At 34.2% G+C, this 24,824-nt stretch overlaps 1 protein-coding gene across 1 annotated transcript in view; it reads left to right on the top strand.

Annotated features, from left to right (window-relative positions):
* fn1a (fibronectin 1a) overlaps window positions 1-24,521 on the top strand; it is a 62,595-nt gene extending 38,074 nt beyond the window's left edge. The window contains 23 exon segments of the mRNA NM_131520.3: window positions 208-399; window positions 1,620-1,892; window positions 4,940-5,131; window positions 5,222-5,311; window positions 6,134-6,400; window positions 6,473-6,589; window positions 8,933-9,097; window positions 10,391-10,546; window positions 10,661-10,774; window positions 11,716-11,985; window positions 12,926-13,113; window positions 14,471-14,558; window positions 14,653-14,832; window positions 14,913-15,002; window positions 15,203-15,391; window positions 15,509-15,598; window positions 18,055-18,509; window positions 19,463-19,601; window positions 19,676-19,843; window positions 21,312-21,437; window positions 21,517-21,623; window positions 21,714-21,830; window positions 23,208-24,521. Of these exon segments, the coding sequence (NP_571595.3) occupies window positions 208-399; window positions 1,620-1,892; window positions 4,940-5,131; window positions 5,222-5,311; window positions 6,134-6,400; window positions 6,473-6,589; window positions 8,933-9,097; window positions 10,391-10,546; window positions 10,661-10,774; window positions 11,716-11,985; window positions 12,926-13,113; window positions 14,471-14,558; window positions 14,653-14,832; window positions 14,913-15,002; window positions 15,203-15,391; window positions 15,509-15,598; window positions 18,055-18,509; window positions 19,463-19,601; window positions 19,676-19,843; window positions 21,312-21,437; window positions 21,517-21,623; window positions 21,714-21,830; window positions 23,208-23,276 (3,842 nt within the window). The 3' untranslated portion in view covers window positions 23,277-24,521.
* The last annotated feature ends 303 nt before the right edge of the window (window positions 24,522-24,824 follow it).

Here is a 24,824-nt window from a genome sequence, read left to right as displayed (position 1 = left end):
GAAGTCACACTGCAATCATAAAACAATAAAGAACAATAAATAAGCAAAATGTTTATTTATGTTTAATACAATGTAATACAAGTATATAAGCACATCTGTTTTCAACGCTAATGATGCTAATAATAAGAAATGTTTATTGAGCAGCAAATCAGCTTGTGTGTCGAGACTGCAAATTTACCTCTTGGTAAACTTGTCCTGTTCCCACAGACATCACGGGCTACAGAGTGACCTGCACCCCCACCAAAGGCCAGCAGGGCAATTCACTTGAGGAGTTTGTGAAGGCCGGACAGAACTCATGCACATTAGAGAACCTGAGTCCAGGAGTAGAGTACAATGTCAGCGTGTTCACTGTGAAGGACGACATGGAGAGCGTTCCTGTCTTCACAACTGTAACCCCAGGTATAACCGCTTCTAAATACCAAAATCACACCTGTTGTTTGTCAGTAATCAGGCCTAAACATTTAATGAGTCTGTATGTGTGTCAGAACAATTAATGAAATGCTTGCTTTTAATGTTTCTTGAGACATTAAACACAAAGGTATTAACAGAATGGTATAGCCAAAACTGAAATAAATTCCTGACTATTTACACCCAGGTTGTCCAAGATATATATGAAATGTTGCAGGGAAATGTTTCTAATCTAATGCAAGTGTAGAGGGTTCAGAAACATACCATTTTTTAAGGTCCTACAGCAGTTTAGTCTCAGGCCAATGTAATCCACACAATTCCGACAAATAAGGGGAAGTGATCAGTAATTTTATTGGGTTTGTTTAAATGTAGTTTGGTGCATCTTTTTACAAATCCAATGATGCTGATAGTGAAGATTCTCTCTGACCAATCAGTTTTTGTGTGGATGTCATGTAACAGCTCAACTGAAACCTCACAAGTGTACAAAAAGTGTACACAAGTGGTACAAAAAAAAAGTGCTACGTAAAGCAGGTTGTAGAAAACTCATCAAAAGTGAGTCATGCTGAACTGTGCTGTGAAAAAGTTTCAGGTGTACTGGTGAAGCTAATCAGAGCTTCTAAACCATTATTCAAATTCAGTTAGATAAAGAATTTTAATGGGCAAATTAAGTACTTTAAAGATGCCTAATTATGGACTGTTAAAAATGGTCTACATTAAATCTTGTTCAGCTTCTTTGGATGAAAACAATCTGCAATATTTTCTTCTGAAATCCTTATCCTTTTTTTCATATATTCATATTTATTCATATTTTGGATAAACTGAGGGAAGTAAATAATCAGGAATATTTTTTTTAATGTTTGGGTTAAACTTTTCATTTAATAAATTAAATGAAGAAAATATTTTTTACTAAGAAAAATGTGAAATGATACAATCAGCCTATGTTTTGTTTGTCATTGGTTAATGATAACCAGTCAATTTTGTATAACGGAACATAAGAACTAACTATCATTTAACATTTTTAGCCAGTTTTGGTCACAACTACAGAAGAGTTTGTGATAATGCTATATTGTATCATCACAACTTTCTAATGTTCTATCTCCATGGTTCAGTTTTCACAATATGAACCATGAAGGACCTGTTTTCTGGACAAATGACTTACCTCCATCTTTCTGTGTCATGTCTGTCTGTGTCGGGCATCTTCTCTCCTTCAGATGTGCCTAAAATAACTGATCTCAGCTTCATCAATGTCACTGACACTACTATTGGCCTAAGCTGGAGTCCTCTAAACTCCACTGCCGTTACCGGCTACCGCATCACAGTTTTGGCAGCTGGGGACAGTGTCCCGATCTTTGTTGAATTTGTGGAGCCCACAACAGGCTTTTATACTGTTCATGGCCTGGAGCCAGGCATAGATTATGACATCACCGTCACCACAGTTACCGAAAATGGAGAGAGCGAACCCATCACTATCACCCAGCAAACAGGTAAGTGTGTGTGTGTGTGTGTGTGTGTGTGTGTGTTTGCCTATAGACCCATTCATTGGCCCATAAACATTTCCTGCTTGTTATTAAATGGTTTCAAAACTGTAGCAAGTGACAGTTCAATCATATCCTAATATTAAATTAGCCATTATAACATTATTCTTTAATATGTGGCTCTTTTTGGATTCTCGGAAGCTTTAGAAATTTAAAATGTAAAACAGGAAATACATTTGGACCATTGCTTTTGTTTACATCCCTCACAATGGTCTATACTTTGTCTGCATTAAATTTGAAAAAAAAAAAAAAAAACAGTTTATTTAGATCTATTAGCAGTAGCTAGCCACTAGCTCAGGGGTGTGTTCAAACTCGGTCCTGGAAGACCAGTATCCTGCATAGTTTAGCTCCAGCTTCCTTCCACCTCCCTGGAACTTTCTAGTACAGTATACCTAGAAAGACCTCGATAAACTGGTTCAGGTGTGTTAAATTGCAGTTGGAACTTAAATATTCAGGACATCGGCCCTCCAGGAGTGAGTTTGGACACCTGAGCACTAGCTAAAGCATTATAGCTGCGTAAATGTACTTTTAGGTTATCATGGTTTGTACTTTTTACAACCTTTTGTGTTGTAATTTCAGGGAAAGTAAAACAATAAAGGCACACTTAAAATGCAGGATGCTGGGGGCAATTTTGGGCCTGTCTTGAAAATTATCAGATGATTTGTGCTTATTTGTAATTATTTGATATCAAATTCTATTATAGTTTTGCAAATGTTTTTTTTTTTTTTTTTACATTCTCCATGGATTAGAAGTGAATGTAATGGCCTGTAGACTCGGCTGTATGTGCAGTAAATCTCTGCCTTTAAGTGTTAAACATTTCTGCTCTTTGTTTCTACAATATTTCATTGTTTAAGTACATATGGCAGCCATATCCCTGTATGAAAGATGACTGAGGAAACACTAGCAGCTGTGTCTTGTTTTAGCACTTTATTTCTTTCCTTTCACTTTTTTTTGTAACTCCCTCTACTTTCTCATTCTCTTTTGTGATGGAGTAATCTGATGTCTGGAGCCACATGGCATCAGTCTGTGTGAAGTCTGCTTTTCACAAACAGATTCTTGGTCAGACCTCTAAAGATTGTGCTCATTTTCTCACTCTTTCCTCCTCAGTTGGCTTTTAAACAAGCCGTAAAACTAAACCTTCAGTATGCTGATGTGTTAGCATTTCTGGAAGCAATCAGAACTAGTGTAAAAAAAATAAGTATGTAAAAGAAATACTAAAATTATGAAATATCTATTAATATCGGTGCTTCCCACAGGTTTGAAATATACTTGCTTTGGTAGCTGTATTAAAAAACATACAGTTTACCTACATCACATAAATAGTTAACTATATGTGACAAACAAAACATAATTTAATTTTTAATAATAGTTGTATTCATTATGACACTACTTCTTTTCAGTGGGTTAAAGTAAAAAAAACTGTTAAAGACTAAAATTTAAAAAAAATATATACTTTTATGCTATTTTGGAGCCATGTGCACCCACTGACAGGTCTGCTTCTCTCTTTCTTTCAAGTTTAAAGCAAAATTGAATGTTAAAGCATTTTAGATATGGATATATAAATGGCCTATGTAATATATTAACATCATCAAATTAATAAAATAATCAGTAAATAAGAAATAAATGACAAAAGTAAAAGAAACAGCCAATTTCTCTAAAAATTACCATAATTGCAAGATTAAAATAAGTAGATCTGTTAAAATTAGGCAAATGCGTTGATTAAACATTACTGATTGTGTACATCAGTGCTGTAGGCAGCCTGGTGAAAGGGGTGGTTCTTTTTCTTACAAAGTTAACCTTTTTGCAGTTATTTGCCTTATTTTATATTAAATTATGAGATTTAAATACTGAATTTTAGTGACATATTAAGCAGTGTTTTTGCTGGATTAGCTTGTGGTCACCAACCACACTGTTTAATGTGTCAAAAACATTCAGAATAAAGAAATATAAGAACTATACATATTTTACTAATTCAAATGTATTACATCACGTCATTAGAAACAATAATGAGAATCTGTTAAAGTTTTAAATTAAAACTAGCCTATTGTCATGAATTAGGTAAACAACAAACCAGCACATTCAACTTTCCTCATCCATGCCGAAGCAACAGCCACAAGAGGATTCCTCTTGGTCTTAAATTCTTCTTTAATGGAAATAATTATTTTCACAATTTGTTACAGTATGCAGGACAAATAAGCTCGTGTATAAAACAATATCTGGACCTTTGTCAGTGAGGGGTGGGTCTTTCGAACCACCCAAACCCCCCCAGGCTACTGGCCATTTAGATTCAAGAATCTATTATTTCCTTTTTTCCCGGTATCGCAGCTGTAGTCTTTAATAAGAGTAATCCAAAAATGCATACAAGCTTCAGAGAGCGAAAGCAAATGTTGAATTTTGGACATTTTAGGAGATTTAGAAACCCAGGCCGAACAAAAATGACCGTCTCTCTGGGTCTGAAAAGCGTGTGATTTCAGTGTGTACACAATTGTTGACAGTCCTCGCAGGCACAGAACGAAACTGGTAAGCGAGAGAAGAGTTTCCTCTACTTAATCGATTGTGGATGTTTGGTTATATTGGGTAGATACAAAAGGATGTAAAAGGATGTTAATAATAGTAAAAAAAAAAAAGGTCACTAAGTGGGCGGCCATTAATGTAGTCTATGTATGGAAAGCACTGAATATTAAAAATAATACTGAACATAATACTAAATATAAATGAACATAATACTAAATATAAATTAATAATTCATTTATACTATTAAAGGGTCTATAAACATACAATTATGCTAAAATAAAATTGTCAATCAGCTTTTACATTTAACACTTTTAAAAATGTGTACTTTTTTCCAGTCTCTCCCAGTTGTCCCTGCCCTTAAACTTTCAATATCAACTTTTAAATTAAATTGAGAATCTCAAATCTTAATGAGAAATAATGAGAATCTTAAAAATAAATCAATATAAATATAAAATGATGTACTTTTTTCTTGTCTCTCCCAGCTGTCCCGGCTCCATATGGCCTGTCATTTGGAGAAGTGACCGCAGACACTATGTTGGTGACCTGGAAAGCCCCTCAGGTTCCCAAATCCTCAGACATTAATCAATACATCATCCGTTATCATCCAGTCGATGAAGATGACGAAACTACTGAACGCACTGTGGAAGGAAGTGAAAACTTTGTTGTCCTTCGCCGTACGTGCCAAATAACAGAATTAAATTGTCCTGTATTTAGTATCTCTAATGAATGCACACTAAAAATGAGTCTCTCTGTGTGGTTTCTAGATCTTGTGCCCAACACAGAGTACCTGGTGAGTGTGATTTGCGTATATGAGGGCAGAGAGGGATCACCTGCCATCGGCACCCAGAGAACTGGTAAGTTTGTGAGGGAAACAAAAAAATGTGGGGTTTTAGATGAATGAGATTAAAGTTTTTTTTTTTTTTTTTAAATACTAGGTTTAATCAACAATATTTTGTGTACTAAATCATTTTCATTAACTTCTTATATGTGCTAACTGTAGGGTCTTTCATGATTTGGTTTTGAGTTGCATCATTTGGGAGTCGCAATTTATTTAATAAATAAAGTTTTCATTTGTTGGAATAGGACAATATTTGTCAGAGATGCAACTATCTCAGTTTCTAAAATAGGTGGGTTTAAAAAAATTTAAATATTGAGAAATTCAACTAAAGTTGTCCAAATAAAAAGCTTAGCAATGCTCATTGCTAATCAAAAATAGAGTTTTGATATATTTACAGTAGAAAAATTTAAGTCTTCATGGAACAGGATCTTTGCTTAATATTCTTATGATTTTGGGCATAAAATCAATAGTTCTGAATCATACATGTGTTTATCCAACTTTCCCATGCAACATAGGCTAAGAAAAAAATCAATCATTGGATGTATTAAATTTGTTTTAAGGTAAAGGGTTGAGTTTTAAAAACACATCAAGTTGAACATTACTAAACTGAATCCGTTTAAATTCAGCCCATATAAATTTGCAAGCACAAATTTATAGTAGTAAATCCAGTCAATCGTGTTTTTCAGTGCAAGCTCACATTTATGGTTTTTAATGTTTGAATATATTGGATGGAGTTCCCTCTCAAATATATATTTGAAAGTCCTTGCTATAAAATAAAAAAACAGCACTACTGCAACCTGTTATGTTGGTTAAAAAACTTGTTCATTTTGCTTCTCAGTTTTTGATGCCCCTGTTGGCCTTCAGTTCTCTGATGTGGGCACCACCTCCTTCACTGTGCGCTGGCAGGCTCCTCGGGCCATCATCTCAGGATACCGTATCCGCTACCAGATGACCAGTGGTGGACGAGCTAAAGAGGAGAGACTGCCCCCCTCGAGGAGCCACTTCACCCTGACAGGCCTGACCCCAGAGACTGAGTACAGCATCAGTGTCTATGCCGTCAGCGGATCCAGAGACAGTCTGCCTCTGACTGGAACTCAGTCTACCAGTATGCTCTTACTTCTCATCACTTTTAGAACATATTTGTATTATTTGTGTCTTATCGCTGTTTTTCTGTTAGTCTCTGATGCTCCTACTGACCTGGAAGTGATTTCCTCAACGCCGACCAGCATCACCGTTCGCTGGGATGCCCCCTCTGTCACTGTGCGGTACTACAGGATTACACATGGAGAGTCGGGTAGGTGATTTGGATCCTGTTAAAATAATGCTGTTATGGTTGTTACACTCGAGGCCTGTTCACACCAGCAACACAAATGTTCAGCGCGAAAGTTCCATTGTAATGCATATAAGGGTAATTGAGCTGAATGAAGGATGGCGATGGTTTACATACAGCCATCAAATTTTCCCTGAACAATAGCTAACGTTATGAAAACTTTTTGCAGAAATATTATTAGAAAATTAGTTAAATTGGTATGACTTTAGAGTAAATTTAGTATTAAGAAATTAAGACATTTAGTATTTACTAACATTAACTAAGTATGAGTAATCTTGTAAAGCATTTAATAATCATAGTTCAAAATTAACTAATGTATTATTAATATCCAAAGTTTTGTTAATGCAAAGTTTTGTTAATGAACTAATGTTATTTTACTTGAACAATATTAGCTAACGTTAACAAAGATAAATAAATACTGTAATAAAGGTATAACTAATTGTTTGATCATGTTAGTAAATATAACTAACATTAACTAGTAGACCATTATTTTAAAGTGTTACCCTTGTCTTTTTGTTGTATTACTTTTTATTTGTTTATTTGTTGTTTAATCAATAGTCTATATATAAGGCAGATTTCTCTTGATAATTTTCATCTATTTCAGATTTAAAAATGGCGATCTAAATTTAAAAATTAAATTGTTTGACATTATTGACAAAGCATTATAAGTTTTGATAACAGATTTACAGTACGAAATTGACTTTTTGAAGTCTTCATGAACTGTTTACAGATTTAACTGGAAACATGTCAATACAATAAGAGCAGACAGTAGAAACATTGTTTTCTTTCATTTTTGTGTAATTACAGCAATGTAATATTTCTTAATTGTACATCATAATCAACTCTAATAACTACTGCATGCATAACTAATGGAAGAAGTTTATGTCAATTTAGTGTCTTAAAAACCAAGCAAACACCTCCCTAAAAAATAGTCAAATCTTGCATTCTTTGCAATTATATTTTTGTACTATATGACAACGATGGTAACGATTAGTACTCCATCCAGGAATGAAATGTTTTTAAAGGCATTCAATATAGTTTTATGTTCTTGCTTGTGAGAAACTAGTTAAGCAATAATAATACAATTTCCCCCACTAATCTATTTTGATAAATATTTATATTTAACTTTTTTATATAAAAGGTTTGATTTTAAGAACGTCAAGTAGGTTTTTTGTATTTTACTTTTAATGGTATTTAATAAACATCACAGTAAAGTAAAGCAATTCTGGATTCCTTGTCTACTATTTACTTAGAAAAATACTGTGTTCATGAGCTTCATCAATGTAGAGTTTTAACAGCAGTGGCTCGGTTAGTTGGTCAGCTTTATACACAGTGTGAGAGAATATACATTTAAAAAACCCTATTGAAGGTAATCTGTAGCATTAAATTTGTGAATTATCAATTGAGTCTTTTATCAATACATGATTAGATTTGTTGGTGGTGTGAACAGGCTTTTACTCTAAACAAACTGTGTTTTTGACTAATGGATTTGATGCTTAATCATTAATTTATGCTTAATCATTAATTTAGTGTTATGTAACAAAACTCGCCCTCTTGTGATAAGTTGCTGCTACAGTTATAGCTGGGTTTATTTATATCGCAGTCAGTACACTAGCCAATATTTTTTATTTAAAAAGATTAAAATAGAAACACAAATAGTAGCGCTATAGCACACAGAGTTTCTACGGTAGCTGGATATCCTTGAAAATGCCTTGATTTTAGTCTTTATTTTAATCAAATTCTTGTATTTTGGATAAAGTCTTTAAAAGTGCTTGAAAATGTATTTGTGATACTTTTGTAATCTTTGGTGTTGCAAAATATATGTTACTCTGGAGTCTGTGCATGTGCTTTTAGTGTGATCTGCCTGTTTTTTATTCATTTATTTATTTTTTTATTTATCTGTTCCCTTTGAAATTAACATAAATATAAGATACAAATAAATGACATTCAGGGGAGTAAATGATAGTAATTGAGTGTTTGGCTTGGGGCAAACTTGAATACTACTATACTACAAAATACTATATCAAATAGCTGCTGATATAATGTGATGACATACTATATGTAATACTATATGCTTTAAAAAATAGTATTGGTTGGTCAGCTTTATACACTGTGAGTGAATATACATTTTAAAAACCCTCTTGAAGGTAATCTGTAGCATTAAAAATTTGTGAATCATCAATTAAGTCTTTTATTAATACATGATTAGATTTGTTGCTGGTGTGAACAGGCTTTTACTCTAAACAAACTGTGTTTTTGAATAATGGATTTGATACTTAATCGTTTGGATTTCTTTTTTCAATGCAGGTGGTTCTGATGCCCCTCTGGAATTTATGGTTCCCGGCTCCCAGTCTACAGCCACTATTGAAGATCTACGTCCAGGCACTGATTATACCATTACTGTTTATGCTGTGACCGGTAGAGGGGACAGCCCTGCATCCAGCACTCCCATCCATGTTAAACATAGAACCGGTAAACCATCTAATAAACTTTCTATCCTTTTTCTTTTAAATATTGCCTCAATTAGGCTATTTCAGAAGTGTCCTACAAAAGGTTTTTTTGTCTAAAAAGACTTACATTTACTTGTAATATGCTATTTAGTATCACGTCTTTTCTCAAGTGTCTGAAATAATTTGTTCACAAATCTGGTCCCTTTAAAACCCTAAAACATGTTAATTGCGCTTTCATATTGTTGTACAATATAAACAAAATACAACCAGTGTGCTCTACAGGTGAGAACAATATGAAAAATATGTATACTATAAAGTACTATGAAAATTTTAGGATGTAGCAGCATCATCTGTCTCTGCTGCTGTAGGTACACTGAAAAATTTCAGCATAGTCCCTAGTACATAAATAAAGCCAGATAAGACTAATTAAAAAAAATAAAGTACACAAATATGACATATACAAATAAAACATGAAACCGTGAATGTCAGTGTGCAATAATAGCATTTGTGGAGCCCTTCAAGAAACGCGGGGCCCTAGGTGGCCGCCTATATTGCCTGTTGGACAGGCCGGCACTGTTCAAAACCACCTCAAGCAAGTGTAAATCAGTATTTTTTTGAAATTATGAAATTTGACATCTTGTTTTTCATGCGATACTTTAAAATGTGCAATACTTAAAAAAAATGTTTACATTCACAAACAGCTACATTTGCAATCATTATTATTCAACCCCCTTTCATTTTTTTTCCACTTAAAATTTTTACAGTATGTCTAGAAATATTTTTTCTTCTGCAGAAAGGTTTAGTTATTTTGATTTCAGCTAGAATAAATGCAGTTTTTAATAAAAAAAAAAAAACATTTTAACGTCAAGATTATTAGCCCCTTTAAGCTATTTTTTTTTTCAATAGTCTACAGAACAAACCATCGTTATACAATAAATTACCTAACTACCCCAACCTGCCTGGTTAACCTAATTAACCCAGTTAAGATTTTAAATGTCACTTTAAGCTGTATAGAAGTATCTTGAAAAATATCTAGTAAAATATTATTTACTGTCATCATGGCTAAGATAAAACAAATCAGTTCTTAGAAATGAGTTATTAAAACTAATGTGTCTAGAAATGTGTTGAAAAAAAAATCTTCTCTTCGTTACACAAATTGGGGAAGAAAATAAACAGAAAGGCTAATAATTTGGGGTTGAATAACAATGATTGCATTTCACCCTACATGAAAGATAATAAATAAAAAAGAAATTTTTTTCAATGGTGTGAAAGTAATGGGACATAAAGTAATAATGAACTTCTTCTCTTGAAACAGATATTGACTCTCCATCACAGATGGAGGTGACTGACGTGAAGGACAACACTATTACTGTACGCTGGACCCCAGCAGCCGGCCCCATCTCAAGATACAGAGTCAATGCAACTCCTCTTACTGGAGAAGGACCTGTGTTACATGCAGAAACGACTTCAGGTATACTTTATGGCTCTCGTGTAAATGCTGTGTCAACTTCAATTTACATTTGAAATGGAGTTAATGTTGTCAGATTAAGTGTTAAGTAGATGTGTTTCTCATGTGCAATTGCAGACCATACTGAAATTACGTTTTCTGGCCTGATGCCTGCAGTGGAGTACAGCATCAAGGTGTATGCTCTGGGTCAGGATGGAGAGAGCCTCCCTCTGGTCGAAAATGTAGTTACAAGTAGGTGTACAATTTAATATAAAGTTCATTTATTATCAAGGTCCATTTTGTGAATTGGCTGTTTTCATTAATTTAGTGTTATGTAACAAAACTCGCCCTCTTGTGATAAGTTGCTGCTACAGTTTTAGGTGGGTTTATTTATATCGCAGTCAGTACACTATTATTTTAATCTTATTTAAAAAGATTAAAATAAAAACACAAAAAGTAGCGCTATAGCACACAGAATTTCTACGGTAGATGGATATCCTTGAAAATGCCTTGATTTTAGTCTTTATTTTAATCTAATTCTTGTATTTTGGATAAAGTCTTTAAAAGTGCTTGTAAATGTATTTGTGATACTTTTTGTAATCTTTGGTGTTGCAAAATATATGTTACTCTGGATTCTGTGCATGTGCTTGTAGTGTGATCTGCCTTTTTTTATTATTATTTTTTTATTAATCTGTGCCCTTTGAAATTAACATAAATATAAGATACAAATAAATGACATTCAGGGGAGTAAATGATAGTAATTGAGTGTTTGGCTTGGGGCAACATTGAATACTACTATACTACAAAATACTATATCAAATAGCAGCTGATATAATGTGATTACATACTATATGTAATACTATATGCTATATATGCATATATATATATGTATATATGTATGTATGTATGTATGTATGTATGTGTGTGTGTGTGTGTGTGTGCGCGTGTGTGCGTGTGTGTGTGTGTTTGTTTGTGTGTGTGTGTGTTATATATATGTTACATCCATATATTTTATCATAGTGAGTTGTAACATTCATTTTTTTTTTGCCTGAAAAAACACCTCATATTAGTATAAAAACATTTTTGTTTTCCATTCCATATGAAGGTTAATTCAAACATGCCTTTCATATGTTAATTATCTTAAATCACTGCAAACAGTTGGATTTATAGTTAAAAATTTGTCTTTTCTCTAGCGGTGGACAAGCCCAAGGATCTGTCCTTCACTGACGTGGAATCCAGCTCTATGCGCATCTCCTGGGACAGTCCCGATGGCGTGGTCTCCTCCTACAGAGTGTTGTACTACAGTCCAGAGGAGGGAGAGAGAGAGCTGTTTCCTGCCCCGCATGGAGATGACGAGTCTGCAGTACTTCATGGCCTCAGACCCGGCACAGAATATACTGTTAAAGTCATCGCACTGCATGACCAATCACCCAGCACTGCACTGGTCGGCACTCAGACAACAGGTATTACATTCAACTACTGCTCTGTTTAAAATCACTATCAACTATAACAATTAGTGTATACTAATAAATAAAAATGTGTAAGGTTATATATATATAAATATTTAATCGAACAGTACAAAGTAAATAAATATATTTAGTGTTGATTTTATTTGTTCAGTCTTTACTTTAAAAATTGAATGCACAATTTTTGTATTACACTACATATATTAATGATGCCTAAAACAAAATATTGTAAATGTAAAATAAATAATGCAATAATAAAATGTTTGGAAAATGTAGAAATAAGAATATTATATAGATAACCTTCATGATGTTTGTTCAGGAGGGATGCATGAAATTGACCAAAACTAACAATAAATCCAAGCCTTTATATTTAGAAACATATGCATTTTCAAATGCATGCTGTTCTTCTTAACTTTCTGTTAACCTTAAATATTTTCCTCAGAAAAATGAAGCAATTATATTTCATACTGATAATAATAAATGCTTATTATAATTTCTGATCGTGTCTGAATTTTAGCGCACTGATGCTGAATAATCAGTTTTGTCATCACAAATAAATGACATTTTTACATGTGTTTTAATAAAAAAAATATAGAGAGTTATTTTAAAGTGTAATAATAATTTATAGTCATACTGTTTGTACTACATTTTTCTGGTCACAAAATTTTGTAATCTTGGTAATCATAAAAGACTTCTTCCAGAAACTTTACAAAATCCTTCTGACCCCAAAACATGTGAACAGTAACGTAGCCATCTTGCAACTCAGATCACTATTCGAATCACAAAGAAAAACACTTACATTTGCAACAATCACAACACTCCAGTATATTAGCATTATGTTTTACTTGGGGAAAACACCAGTTACATATTCCTAACAAAATTAAAAAATCTGATAAATTCATTGACATTTCTTCAACATTTTTTTTTCTGCCTGCAGGCATTCCTGGACCCACAAGACTGCAGTTTTCCCAGGTGGGCCCAACATCCTTCACAGTCTCCTGGTCTTCATCTGACGCCAGTTTGACAGGTTATCGTGTGGCTGTTTCACCCAAGAGCAAAAGTGGCCCTACTAAAGAAGAAAACATCACTCCTGACTCCACTGAGTTCCACGCCACTGGACTCATGGTATCTATTTTGTTCTCGAAATAATTTACTGCATATGACTCCGTTTACAGCTAGTATTTGGGTGAATTTTAATTGGTCCAATCTCAAGTGGACAATTCTAAATACAGCGGTCTGAATAGTTTTGAGCAGTGTAAATGCATAAATGTGGTCAAATGGCTCGATACAGCCACAAAAGACCAGTTGCTTTATTTATTTTTTTACGTATTTTTTTAATTTGGAATGAGTTTTGCTAGATTTTTTTTTTTTATTTGATGAAGAAGCTAAACGTCTAATTCAATTCAATGATTTATGCTAAGCTATAAATGCTCCTGCCAGACCCAGATTCTGGATTCAGACTGAATGGATGCACTTTAGGGGAATTTTAAGACTTGTGCTCCTTTAACAAATTTTGTTGATTTTATATGTTGCAACTAGTTCTCATTAGAGTATTAAAAGACTGTTACTGTTGGGTTTGTGTTGACATACTTCCAGAGATTTCTCAAGAAAACTTATCATCAAGAAAATGTGCAAAAGGGGCCATCAAAATAAAGTAATACCACAAAAACAATTTTTGTCATATGTTTTTGTTTTGATCATTTTTTTTAATGCACAACTTAAATAGAAGGTTTAAACAGAGCTTTTTAAATATGTAGTAGAATTAGCTGCTTTCATCTTTCTTTCTCTATTTATGTCACTTTGTTTAAAATTAGTCTAAAATTATTGTCAGTATGAATCTCATGTTATAGTCTTTTTTCTCTATTAAAATATTTCCAAGTGAAGTCCTTGTCTAATAGAAAAAGGATTTTGCTAGTTTTAATTAATCTAGACTGGATTGACAGATTGTGGTTAGCTATTGGTGAAATGCCCTCGCACTTGTAAACACATAATCAGAGAAACTATGACATGTCAGTGAAGAGAGAGGAAAATATATTTTGATAAAAGTTTGAAAAGTTTGAAATAAGACTTTATTATATAAAGAAATATTGTACTGATTAATTCTGTATAAGTATGGCAATATTTCATAAAATGTAGATCATATTGCAAAAAAACAACAAAAAAAAAACAACAACAACACAACAACAACGATGAGATGTTTCAAGTATTCACCATTATTGAAACAGCTGTTCCTCCAGTTTTGAGGCATTTACTCTTGATTTTCATTGTGGTTGTGGGTTACTGGTAGTCAGAAAGCAATGTTAAGCTCCATCAAGCAAACCTCATGCTGTACGTCTCCCTTGTCATTTTAGTCAGTGCGCAGATCAAGCATTAAAGCCTGTGCCAGATTGTTTCAGAAAAATTATATGGTATTCTGTGAAGCACATTTTCAAGCATTTTCTTTGTTTTTGTTTTTTTTCTCTCTCTCTATGCGTGTTTATAGCCTGGCACTGATTACGAAGTGGAGGTTTATGGTGTGAAGAACTCTCTAACCAGCCCTCGTGTCAAAGGAGAAATCACAACACCTGACAGTAAGCCACCTTTTGTAAACCTGAAATTAACCCACATTTTCCACCACATTTTTGCTATTTCTGGTCATAATTCAATCCATATGTAATTTTCCAGATATCAGTCCACCTCGACGTGTCCGTATATCCAATGTGAAAGACTCCTCCATCACTCTGACCTGGCGCTCAAAGACTGAGGCCATTTCTGGCTTCTTGGTGGAAGCAACTCCCACCATGGGTGGCCATAATCCAATCCAGAGGACCATTGAACCTGATTCACGCACCTACACAATTGCTGGTACAGCATCACATGGTTATATTAATTTGTATTAAAGACTATATCAATGGGGAAATAATTCAAAATTCTGTGTCCTACAGGTCTGGAGCCAGGAACTAATTATAAGATCAATATTTATACTCTGAATGGAAACTCTCGTAGTGAGCCTTTCACCCTTACAGCTACTACAGGTACATAATATAATATAATATAATATAATATAATATAATATAATATAATATAATATAATATAATATAGTATAATATAATATAATATAATATAATATAATATAATATAATATAATATAATATAATATAATATAATATAATAAAATATAATGTATTTTCATGTTTTGTAGTAAAATAATATACCAACATTTTTTTTCTCCAGCAAAACCAGTTATTAGCCCACCTACAAACCTCCATTTTACTTCTCTGGCTTCTACTTCAATCTCCTTCACCTGGGAGCCTCCACGCAGCACTATCACTGGATATTATGTGACCTATGAGGAGGCTGGAGGCATTCCCAAAGAGCTGACCCCTCGACCCCAGGCTGCCAGAACCTTCGCGTCCATCTCTGGTACTGCTGTTTCTCAGTTAAAGGATTTCAGATTGTTCTGCCTTTTATAGTTTTCTTAGATGGCTATCAAATGCCTTTTGTGTTTAAGCAACATATTTTTTGATTAAACACATGTAGGGTTGATACCAGGCACTGAGTACATTATCAAGATTGTTGCATTAAATGGCGCTCAGAGAAGCACGCCACTGATTGGAAAGGCAAGAACTCGTAAGTACTGTTTATTTCTTTTTTATTATACTATTGTAAAACAGGTTTTGAATGTAGAAAATACTTTTTTCATACACAATTAATTTAATCCGAATACAGAAACACTGAATGTTATGTTTTCTAACGTTGTGCGGCTCTACAAAGCAAGCTAGACCAGTATCATTTAAATTAAATTAAATTAAATAGGACACCTCGAAATGAATAAGAAGCCCATCTCCCATTCAAATGAAAAAAAATGACAGATGATTGACCAATAGAAATAACTCTAATTTAAATATATTTGACATTTAGCTTTAAAGGAGACATAAAAATCTTGCAACAGAAAAGCAAAAATGACAAACAAAAAACTTCAAAAAGCTTTAAACCCTCTTACCTGCACATGAAATAAAACAAATTACCTACATTCACTTACCTCCCTACTAACCATAAAACAAAAAGGCACCCTCCTTATCACATGTCTCCTGTATTTATCTCAATAACAGTGAACGCTCAGCATTAAATTTCGACAATATCGCTGAGCAAATACAACACAAGTTTTCACAAATAAACAAAACAAGCCGGGAGAGAGGAGACTCTCCAAAAGATGTTTCGTCTGGTTTAAAGGTGCATTATGTAGGTTTGACACCCAGTGGTTGTACTAGGTATTGCACTCCTGGATCATAACAAATGCAAGTGCAGGCTGCCAGATTGAGGACGAGCGAAGGATTTAAATCATTTTCTAAATAAAAGCAACAGCACCCAATAGAAGGAATATTTTCCATATCAAAAGGAGTTTGTCCTATCTAACACCTGGAATTGTGTAGCAAGTCAGCGTGTACATTTAGCAATGTTAAAGAGGGTTAAAATGTATTAAATAGATTTTAAACCTCACCATTTCGTGAGTGAGTGCATATTCTATGCTTCTGAATGGCTGTATTTAAATGTTGTTATTACACGGGGTTACAATGTAACCTGATCCCCTATTGTTTATGTTCATAATATTTATATAATTTGCTAATTAATAACTTCATGTGGAACTAAATCTGTCTCATTTCGGAGGTTGCTACTGCCCACCAGAGGTCGCATTTCAGTCTCTGACTGCTTTTATAGCCTTCTGAACGAATTAATGGAATGCAGTTTTCCATCAAGGCAGCCGGTGGATTTAAAATATAATTGGCTAAACTAGCATTGGGCAGGTTAAAATTTCCAAAACAAAGACAGAGTTCCGGCATGGAAAACACATTTACAAGGCTGAATATCTGACATCTGCACTGTTTTTCAGATAAACAAGAATGTTCACTTGGCATGTTTCTTAAATATCTGCAAACCTATTATTGTATTTGTATGCTTTAGATGAATCAAAAACCTATATACAACACTTTTAAATGGACTTCACCAACACGCCAGCAAGCTTCCATGTGTCGAAATCCAATTTACAGCACATGTGCGCCCTTAATGAAAGTTGTCGGAAAGACAGCGAATAGAGGCAGAGGGAAAAGAACCACAACAAACCGAGACTTTTAAAACAACACATAGTAACACTCACTACTTTAATTAAAATAGATTTTTTTTGTATTATTGTTTTAGAAAAAATAAGAATACATAACACTGATTTATTGTTTCTATTTAAAAACATGTATATTTTGTTAAAATTCTACTTATTCTTCTGATGCAAAGCTGAGTTATTTCAGTTTTTAGCTCTGCGTGATCCTCAGAAATCATTTGAATTTGTTGCTTAAGAAACCAATTTTTTATTGCTAACATAAGGATTGTTTTGTGCGCCTGCTATTTTTGTGGTCCATGAAGCAGTTTTTTCAGGATTTCATGCTGAATATAAAGTTAAATAATATTTATTTTAACTTTATACATGTCTTTACCGCTACTTTTATTCAATGCAATGCCTTCTTGCTGAATAAAAAAGGCATAATTCACTCAAAATGAAAATTTAGTCCGCATTTCATTCTTAATATTGTTATAAATGTAATTTGTTTTCTCTGTAAAAAAAAAAGATATTTTGATAAATGTTTAAAACCAATAGCCACTGACATCTATAGTAGGAAAAAAAGATACCACAAAAATCATTACCTAACATTATTTTAACATTTATTATGATCATTTTTTGGATCATTTAAAATAAAAAGCTATTACAATACATCCCAATGCAAAGATGGTGCTCTTATTTCTATCTTTAAAGCAACAGCGGTTTGATTTATTTTATTTTGAAGGAAATAATTGCAAGGCTAATCTAAGAGAAGCACAATAAATTAATTAGATTTAACACATTAATTAATTAGTTAGTTTACACAAAAATAAAAATTTATTATTAAAAAGTTCAGCAAATACAAACCAGTTTTTTTAGGGTGATTAAACAAAGTATTTTTACATATGGAGCTGAATTATGCCTTTAAATGCTCCCTCTTCTGGGTAAACTATGCTATTGCATTATTTAATTGCTTCCATCCCAATTTTCCTCCTAGAACTGGAAATTGAGCAGCTTCCCCCTCAGCTACCTAATCCCAGCCGACCCCATCTCGAAGTCTTGGATGTGCCCGAGGACAATGACAACTTCAACAACCACGTACATGTGCTGGGGCCAAACAGACACAACACACTGGGGCAGCAGGGTCAACACATCTACACCGAATATCAGAGCTTCAACCTGGGCAACAACGGCCAGCAGCCTCATCATCCAAACCACGGCGAGCCGCTAGTCTACATCCCTCTGCCGGGAGCGGACGGCCAGAGAGTGCCTGTGGTGAAGGTCAACGAGGGTCAAGAAGCAGGTTTCCCCTTTGGCGGCCTTTTTAATGAGACAAACCTGCCCCAGGAATCTCAGACTCAGACTACAATTGTGTGGCAGCCTGTGCCACACACGTCTGAGTATGTGGTTTGGTGCGACCCCATTACTGAGATCAATGAGAAGAGCTTCCAGGTGAGTCAATGGACAATAACTATCCTGTACCTGATGTCTATCTTTTTTTAAACAAAAAATTGTAAAAAAAAAAAAAAAAAAAGAAAAAAAAGAAAAGAAAGATACTACAAAAGTCAATAGCTAACAGTTTTTAACATTTATTGTCATCATTTTTGGATCATTTGAAAAAAAAAAGAATGGAAATTACTTTATATCACAAAGCAAAGTTGGTGCTCTTATTTTTAGCAAATTTGTATATTTTATTTTTAAGGAAATAAATGCAAGGCTGACCTAAGTAAACCACAATAAAGTAAATTAATAGTTTACAAAACAATAAAAATCATTAGAACATTAGTACATATGAAAAGTTCAGATGCAAAAACCTTTAAGTGCCCTCTAAAATGAACTTCTAAAATGAGCATTTTTTTCAGCCTTCAATGTTTGTGATCAGTTATTTCACTTTAAAAGAAATGAAATTAACCTATTCTTTGCTGTCAAAGTGAAATTACTGAACCTACGCACAGGAACCTGAGAAAAATGCTAATTTTAGAAGAAAGTTTCAGATGGCACGTAGAGGGTTTTGGATCTGAACTCTTCATATATAGCATCTATGGATTCTGACTGCATCTCAAATTGAAATGCAGTAACTAGTAGTAGGCGATTTCAATTTACAACATAATCATTTGAAAAGTATGTTCTATATAGTATAAACAGGAGTAGTATGAATGGATTATAGACTTTCTACATCTACCATTTGTCATTTTGACATGACTTATTTGCTTGCTTCAGTTGCAACTCTCAATTATGAATTCTCTTGTGTTGCATTATTGCATAATGTAGTGTCCATTGGATGCGCACTACAATTTTACATTTTTAAATGCACTTTTTGGAAATTCTAGATCTTATAGGTCTTACATGATCAGCCGTCATTATTAGATGTTCACCTCTTAACCTATCCATCCTCTGTCCTTCAGATGCGTCTGCCTGGTACATCAACAAGTGCTACCCTGATTGGCCTTACCTCAGGTGCCTCCTATAATGTTCTTGTGGAGTCTGTTAATGGAGACCAAAAACAGAAAGTGCTGCAAGACGTTGTGACAGTAGGAAATAGCGGTAAATTTCCCTTTAAAATGATTTGTTCTCATGTTTCAGTAGTTTACATGTTTCTGACCCCTCATATGCTTCAGTTCCAGGAGCTGGAGTGATTCCCACAGGCAGGGATGTGTGTTATGATTCATTCACCGCCACCTATCATGAGGTTAACACGGAGTGGGAACGCATGTCCGAGACAGGCTTTAAACTTTGGTGCAAGTGCCTGGGCCTTGGCAGTGGTCATTTCAGATGTGATTCATCCAGTGAGTGAATTTGCAGTGCTATATGCTAAACACCACACCTCACGCAAGCATGGGCAACTGTTTGACAATTAAGGCTGTGTCTACATTAATATGCATATATTTAAAGACATTTTGTTTTTGTTTGTGAATGCTTTCTGTCCACTCTAGAATTTACTTGCCTTTACGGATCTTCTGGGGAAATCATTCTAGAAAGAAATCTCAGTATTGATTTGTACATCCCGGCTCCAGTCAATTGTAATTACTTGTTTGGTCTAATTTAAACAAAATGGTTTTTAAAACGATATTTCATGCGTTTTGTCCATTTGGTGGAAGGTTGAACATGCAAAATGTTTTAAAATGTTTTGAGAATAACTCCATTATCAGCGAGGTTTTCATCACCCTGTGTTAATATACATTTTTAAGTACTGTATCACATGTGGAAATACTAAATTTCAAGTAAAATTTCCTTAATTCACAAAATAAAAAAATAAAAATAAAAAACATATGCTTGCTTTAGGCAATGCAAGATTATTTATATAGCACATTTAATGTGGGGGGGGGGGGGGGGGTAGTGAGGAGGCCATTACATTAATCCACCCTGCTGGTCATAAAAGCATGAACGGTCCTCACTGTAAACAAAGAATCTAGTTCTTGCAGTGTTTTTTAGATTGTAGTATGCTGATTTAGTTACTTTAGGTGGTTTTGGAAAAAGGTTTGTGTGAATAATGGAAAATGGCAAAGCATTTGGCATACTTTCTTTTTTTTCTGCAAAATTTGAAAAGATTTGAGTTACGTTAGGATAGAAATATGGTTATAGTCTTTGTGTAAACTACTAAACAATTATTTTTTTTTTAAATCGCATCATAATTTTTGCAGATCTGTGTTTATTTGCAGACATTTTTAAAAATGCTGTGGAATTTTCTGTTTACACAAATGGCAATTGAAGCTGTGCAAATTTTGTACAAAAAACATTTTTATTCAGCAAGTAGTAGTAGAAAGTAAACAAAAAAGCATAGATTGCTCAAAAACTGAAAGCTTTGGGTAAAATGACTTAACATTTATTCGTTTTCCAATATCTTTATATAACTTTTTTGAATGGATCCACTTGGAAGAGCTTCCAAGCTGTATTGAAGGTCAAAAAAGCCATATGTGTACAGTATGTGTAATATGTTGACAAAAACATGGATCAAATGGATCAGAAATAGTGCAAATGTAGCCTAAAGAAAGTTCAGATTTCTTTTTGTTGCCCATTTTAGCTATTCTTGATATGTTTGTAGAGGTAATCAAACATGACATCCAGAGATGAGGTGCTTCACGTCTCACAATTTATATTGTCAGCCTTTAACCAGACGATATTAAACTCTGATGCCAGCATATAATGCTTAGTAACCACTGTATGAATGTGCGTGACAGATGAATTCACTGGAAACTCTGAAAAGTCACTTATCAGGGTTTACATGCTAACCAACACGCATCTCTCAATCTGTAGAATGGTGCCATGACAGTGGCCACAACTACCGAATCGGTGAGAAATGGGACCGGCGTGCTGAGAACGGCCACATGATGAGCTGTACATGTCTGGGAAATGGGAAAGGAGAGTTTAAGTGTGAACCTCGTAAGTGTACTTTATCCCACAGTTGTGTCTTAGCAGATTGGAACATCAATTGAATGCTGACGTTCATTGTCCCCTTTAGATGAATCCACCTGTTATGACGAGGGGAAATTGTACCAGGTGGGCAACCAGTGGCAAAAGGAGTATCTTGGAGCCATTTGCACATGTACCTGCTACGGAGGACAACAGGTAACACTGGATTTCAATGTTGTTTATATATAAGTGTGTTTGTAGTTTCTGCATTGCGTTTGCATATTTATAATCATGCTCTCTGTGTAGGGCTGGCGCTGTGAGAACTGTCGCCGTCCTGGTGCTGAAGTTGATGCAGACCTCATTCAGCCTCCAGTACGCACTGATGCTTTCGACCGATACAGGGAGAACGCTCTACGCAAACTGGTTGGTCTTTTTTGTTTTTTTATTATAATCCTTTTTAAATATGTGACTGAAGTAAAAGATTTTAGGGAAAATAAGTAGAGAAGTTATATACCTCTCTGAAAGCCAGTCAACACAAAAATACAACTATTATGCTTTTTTTTAATAAATCACATCCCCCAACAAATATAGAGTAAACTTTTACATTTGAATTTGATTTTTAGCGAGTAAGTTGTCAGCTATGCGATTCCACATGCCACAATATTTTAGTTTTAAGTGATTAAGGTAGAATATATATATATATATATATATATATATATATATATATATATAATATGTATGTTTTTTTTTTTTTTTCTATATATTTATATATATATATATATATATATATATACGTTCAGGCACATTTAGTGTGTTTTTTTTTTGGTGGTCATGGTGGTCAATACTATGTAATAAGTAGCTGAAATAAGCACAAATGTCAGGGCTTGTCAAAACATCTCAGGGGCCCCAAAATCACCTCAGACCCCTAAGGGTTAATGTATAAGTAATTTTAAAATAATACTATCTTTATCTTTTAATCTTTAATAAATAATCTAATCCTACGATGTGACTATTGTGGAGACACACATTGCGATATTGATGCTCAGCCCTAGACTGTAATGTTTTGTATTTTGAGTAACATCTTTGGTCACTAATGCACAAGCCCAATATACTGACACAATACATAAGTCTAGCATCTTCTTATGTGGGAAAGCTTTAAAATCATTTGCATGTTTTGAATCAGTAATATGAGTGAAATCTACTTTAAAGTCCACGTGAAATAAAAATTTACAATGTTTATTTTGCAAGCAAACTACTGCGTACGCGGAATCCCATGCATATTCTCTTTGTACATCCGAATTAACGTAAACCTGAGTGCACGTGCTCAAGCGCAAAGCCCCTCCTTGCCTCCTCCCCCGTACAAATATGGTAATGAATCCACTTTGGCAAAACCAAACGAAAAAACAATGGCGAAAGCAAGCAAGAAGAGAAACTTCACAGAATGCGAATTGGAGATGCACCTATCAGGAATAGACCGGAGAAAAACTGTGTTATTCGCAAGTTTGTCCTGTCTCACTATATAAAAAGCGCTATAAAATTAAAGATTAATTAAATGAAGAAGTAAATTAACATACTGAAATAAACATCTCAGCAACTTTCGGTTCGTGCAGACTTTGAGGGACAGGTTACATGTGGAATTAGCAAAAAGCTAAATGTAAAAAATATATAGAAAATCTATATCTAATATAGATTTGTGCTGTTATTTGTTGAATATAGTGTAGTTTAACACAGGTTATTTTACCAGATCATTAGACACTGTATTTGCCCTAAAACAAAAACAACTTTTACTTTTCCCCACAGAACATCCAGTGTCCCATTGAGTGCCTGAGACCAGACCTGTTAGCAGATGCCCATAGCCCTCATGATTAAATCTGCATTTGAATTTTGTCCAATACTGGAGAGGACACGGCCCACAGAGACTATCTAGCACCATCAGTGCCTCTTCATTCTTATCTTCACTCACACTGCAAACTCTGTCCTGCTGCTTCCACCTGTAAAATCACGCCCAGACATCTTTTCTGATTGGCTGAGTCTACTGCCAGTCTCTTTGCTTATGGATGGAAGAACACCATCCGTCTATAGTGAGATTCCAGTGATTTGAAGCTTGTCTGTTGACATCATTTCCACATTTTCTGGAAACTCGAGCATCAGTGGAACATGAGCAGAGAATCAACAAATCTTGCATTTGTGTTTTCCAGTATTATTGGCTGTTGTCTGGTTGTTTTATGATTTGTGATTTTCTTTCATTTGAAATGTATTTTTGTCAGTGATCAAAATGTTCATTGGTGTTATTTTCTAAAACAAGCACTGTCTTACAATGAAAACCTTTGTGCCTTGTAGGCATCCTGTTTTTATGATAATAGTATTCTCCCCTCCCTAATCTGATTGGTTGGTTGAAATCTGTGGCCTTTGTGTCCATCAGGAAGCAAAGGAAAGCACTGTGGTAATGAAGAAGTTAACTTTTTTTTTTATTTTATTTATCCCTTTTATGTAATGCATTTGGATGGAATGCAAATTATGGGTGTATACTGTTTTTATGTTTGTGTTGTAGGTGCCAAAGTCTTAACTACTGTGGACAAAAATACTTCTTAATAAATTTTTTTTTACAATATTTAATCTGAAGCTTATTTCAAAAAAAAAGAAAAGAAAACATATTTTCTTTATTTTATTGTTTGACTTATCTTGAATGACCTACAGTACAAATATTGTGTTATTATCTCAAAAAACAAAATAGCACAATTTATGTTTTTTGCAGCACAAACAAATGAGACTTTTTTTTTTGCTGATATTTTTTTGTTGGATGGGGGGCAAACTTCAAAGAGATATTGCAGTGCCATACATCTATGAAAATCATCTCATGTTGCAGCATGATAGTGCGCAGCCTCATGTTGCAAATATCTGTACACAATTTCTGAAAGACGAAAACCTTCCTGTTTATACATGGCCAGCAAACTCACCAAAGATGTCACTCATTGAACATGTTTAATATGCTCTGGGTCAGCGTATACCATAGCGTGTTTCAGTTCCTGCCAACTAGCAACTTCTGACCACCATTGAAGAGGTGTGGACCAACATTCCACAGGTCACAATAAACAACCTTATCGACTATCTAAAGGAGTCTAAGTTTCTCTCTTTTTTTTTTTTTTGCTCGATATTATGAGCACTGCTTCATTTTAGCCCTCGCAATAGTAGTCATACTATCATATTTACATCTGGAATTAATATTTTAAATTACAACAGAGATATGATCACAAATTGGGCACTTGCGGTCAATATACTTCACACAAAGCTGTTTTTCAGTAATTTATAACCCTCATGTCCATGTCAGAGCCACAATTTACCAATGTTTTTTCTGTCTTTAAGAGATTTAGTCACTGGTGACGACGTTAAATCGGGTTGATGTCTGCTTTTTATATT

This window comes from Danio rerio, chromosome 9, assembly GCF_052040795.2.
Source record: "Danio rerio strain M-AB ecotype USA chromosome 9, GRCz13ab, whole genome shotgun sequence".
NCBI classification, from domain to species: Eukaryota; Metazoa; Chordata; class Actinopteri; order Cypriniformes; family Danionidae; genus Danio; species Danio rerio.
This window is presented reverse-complemented; position numbering and strand designations above follow the sequence as displayed.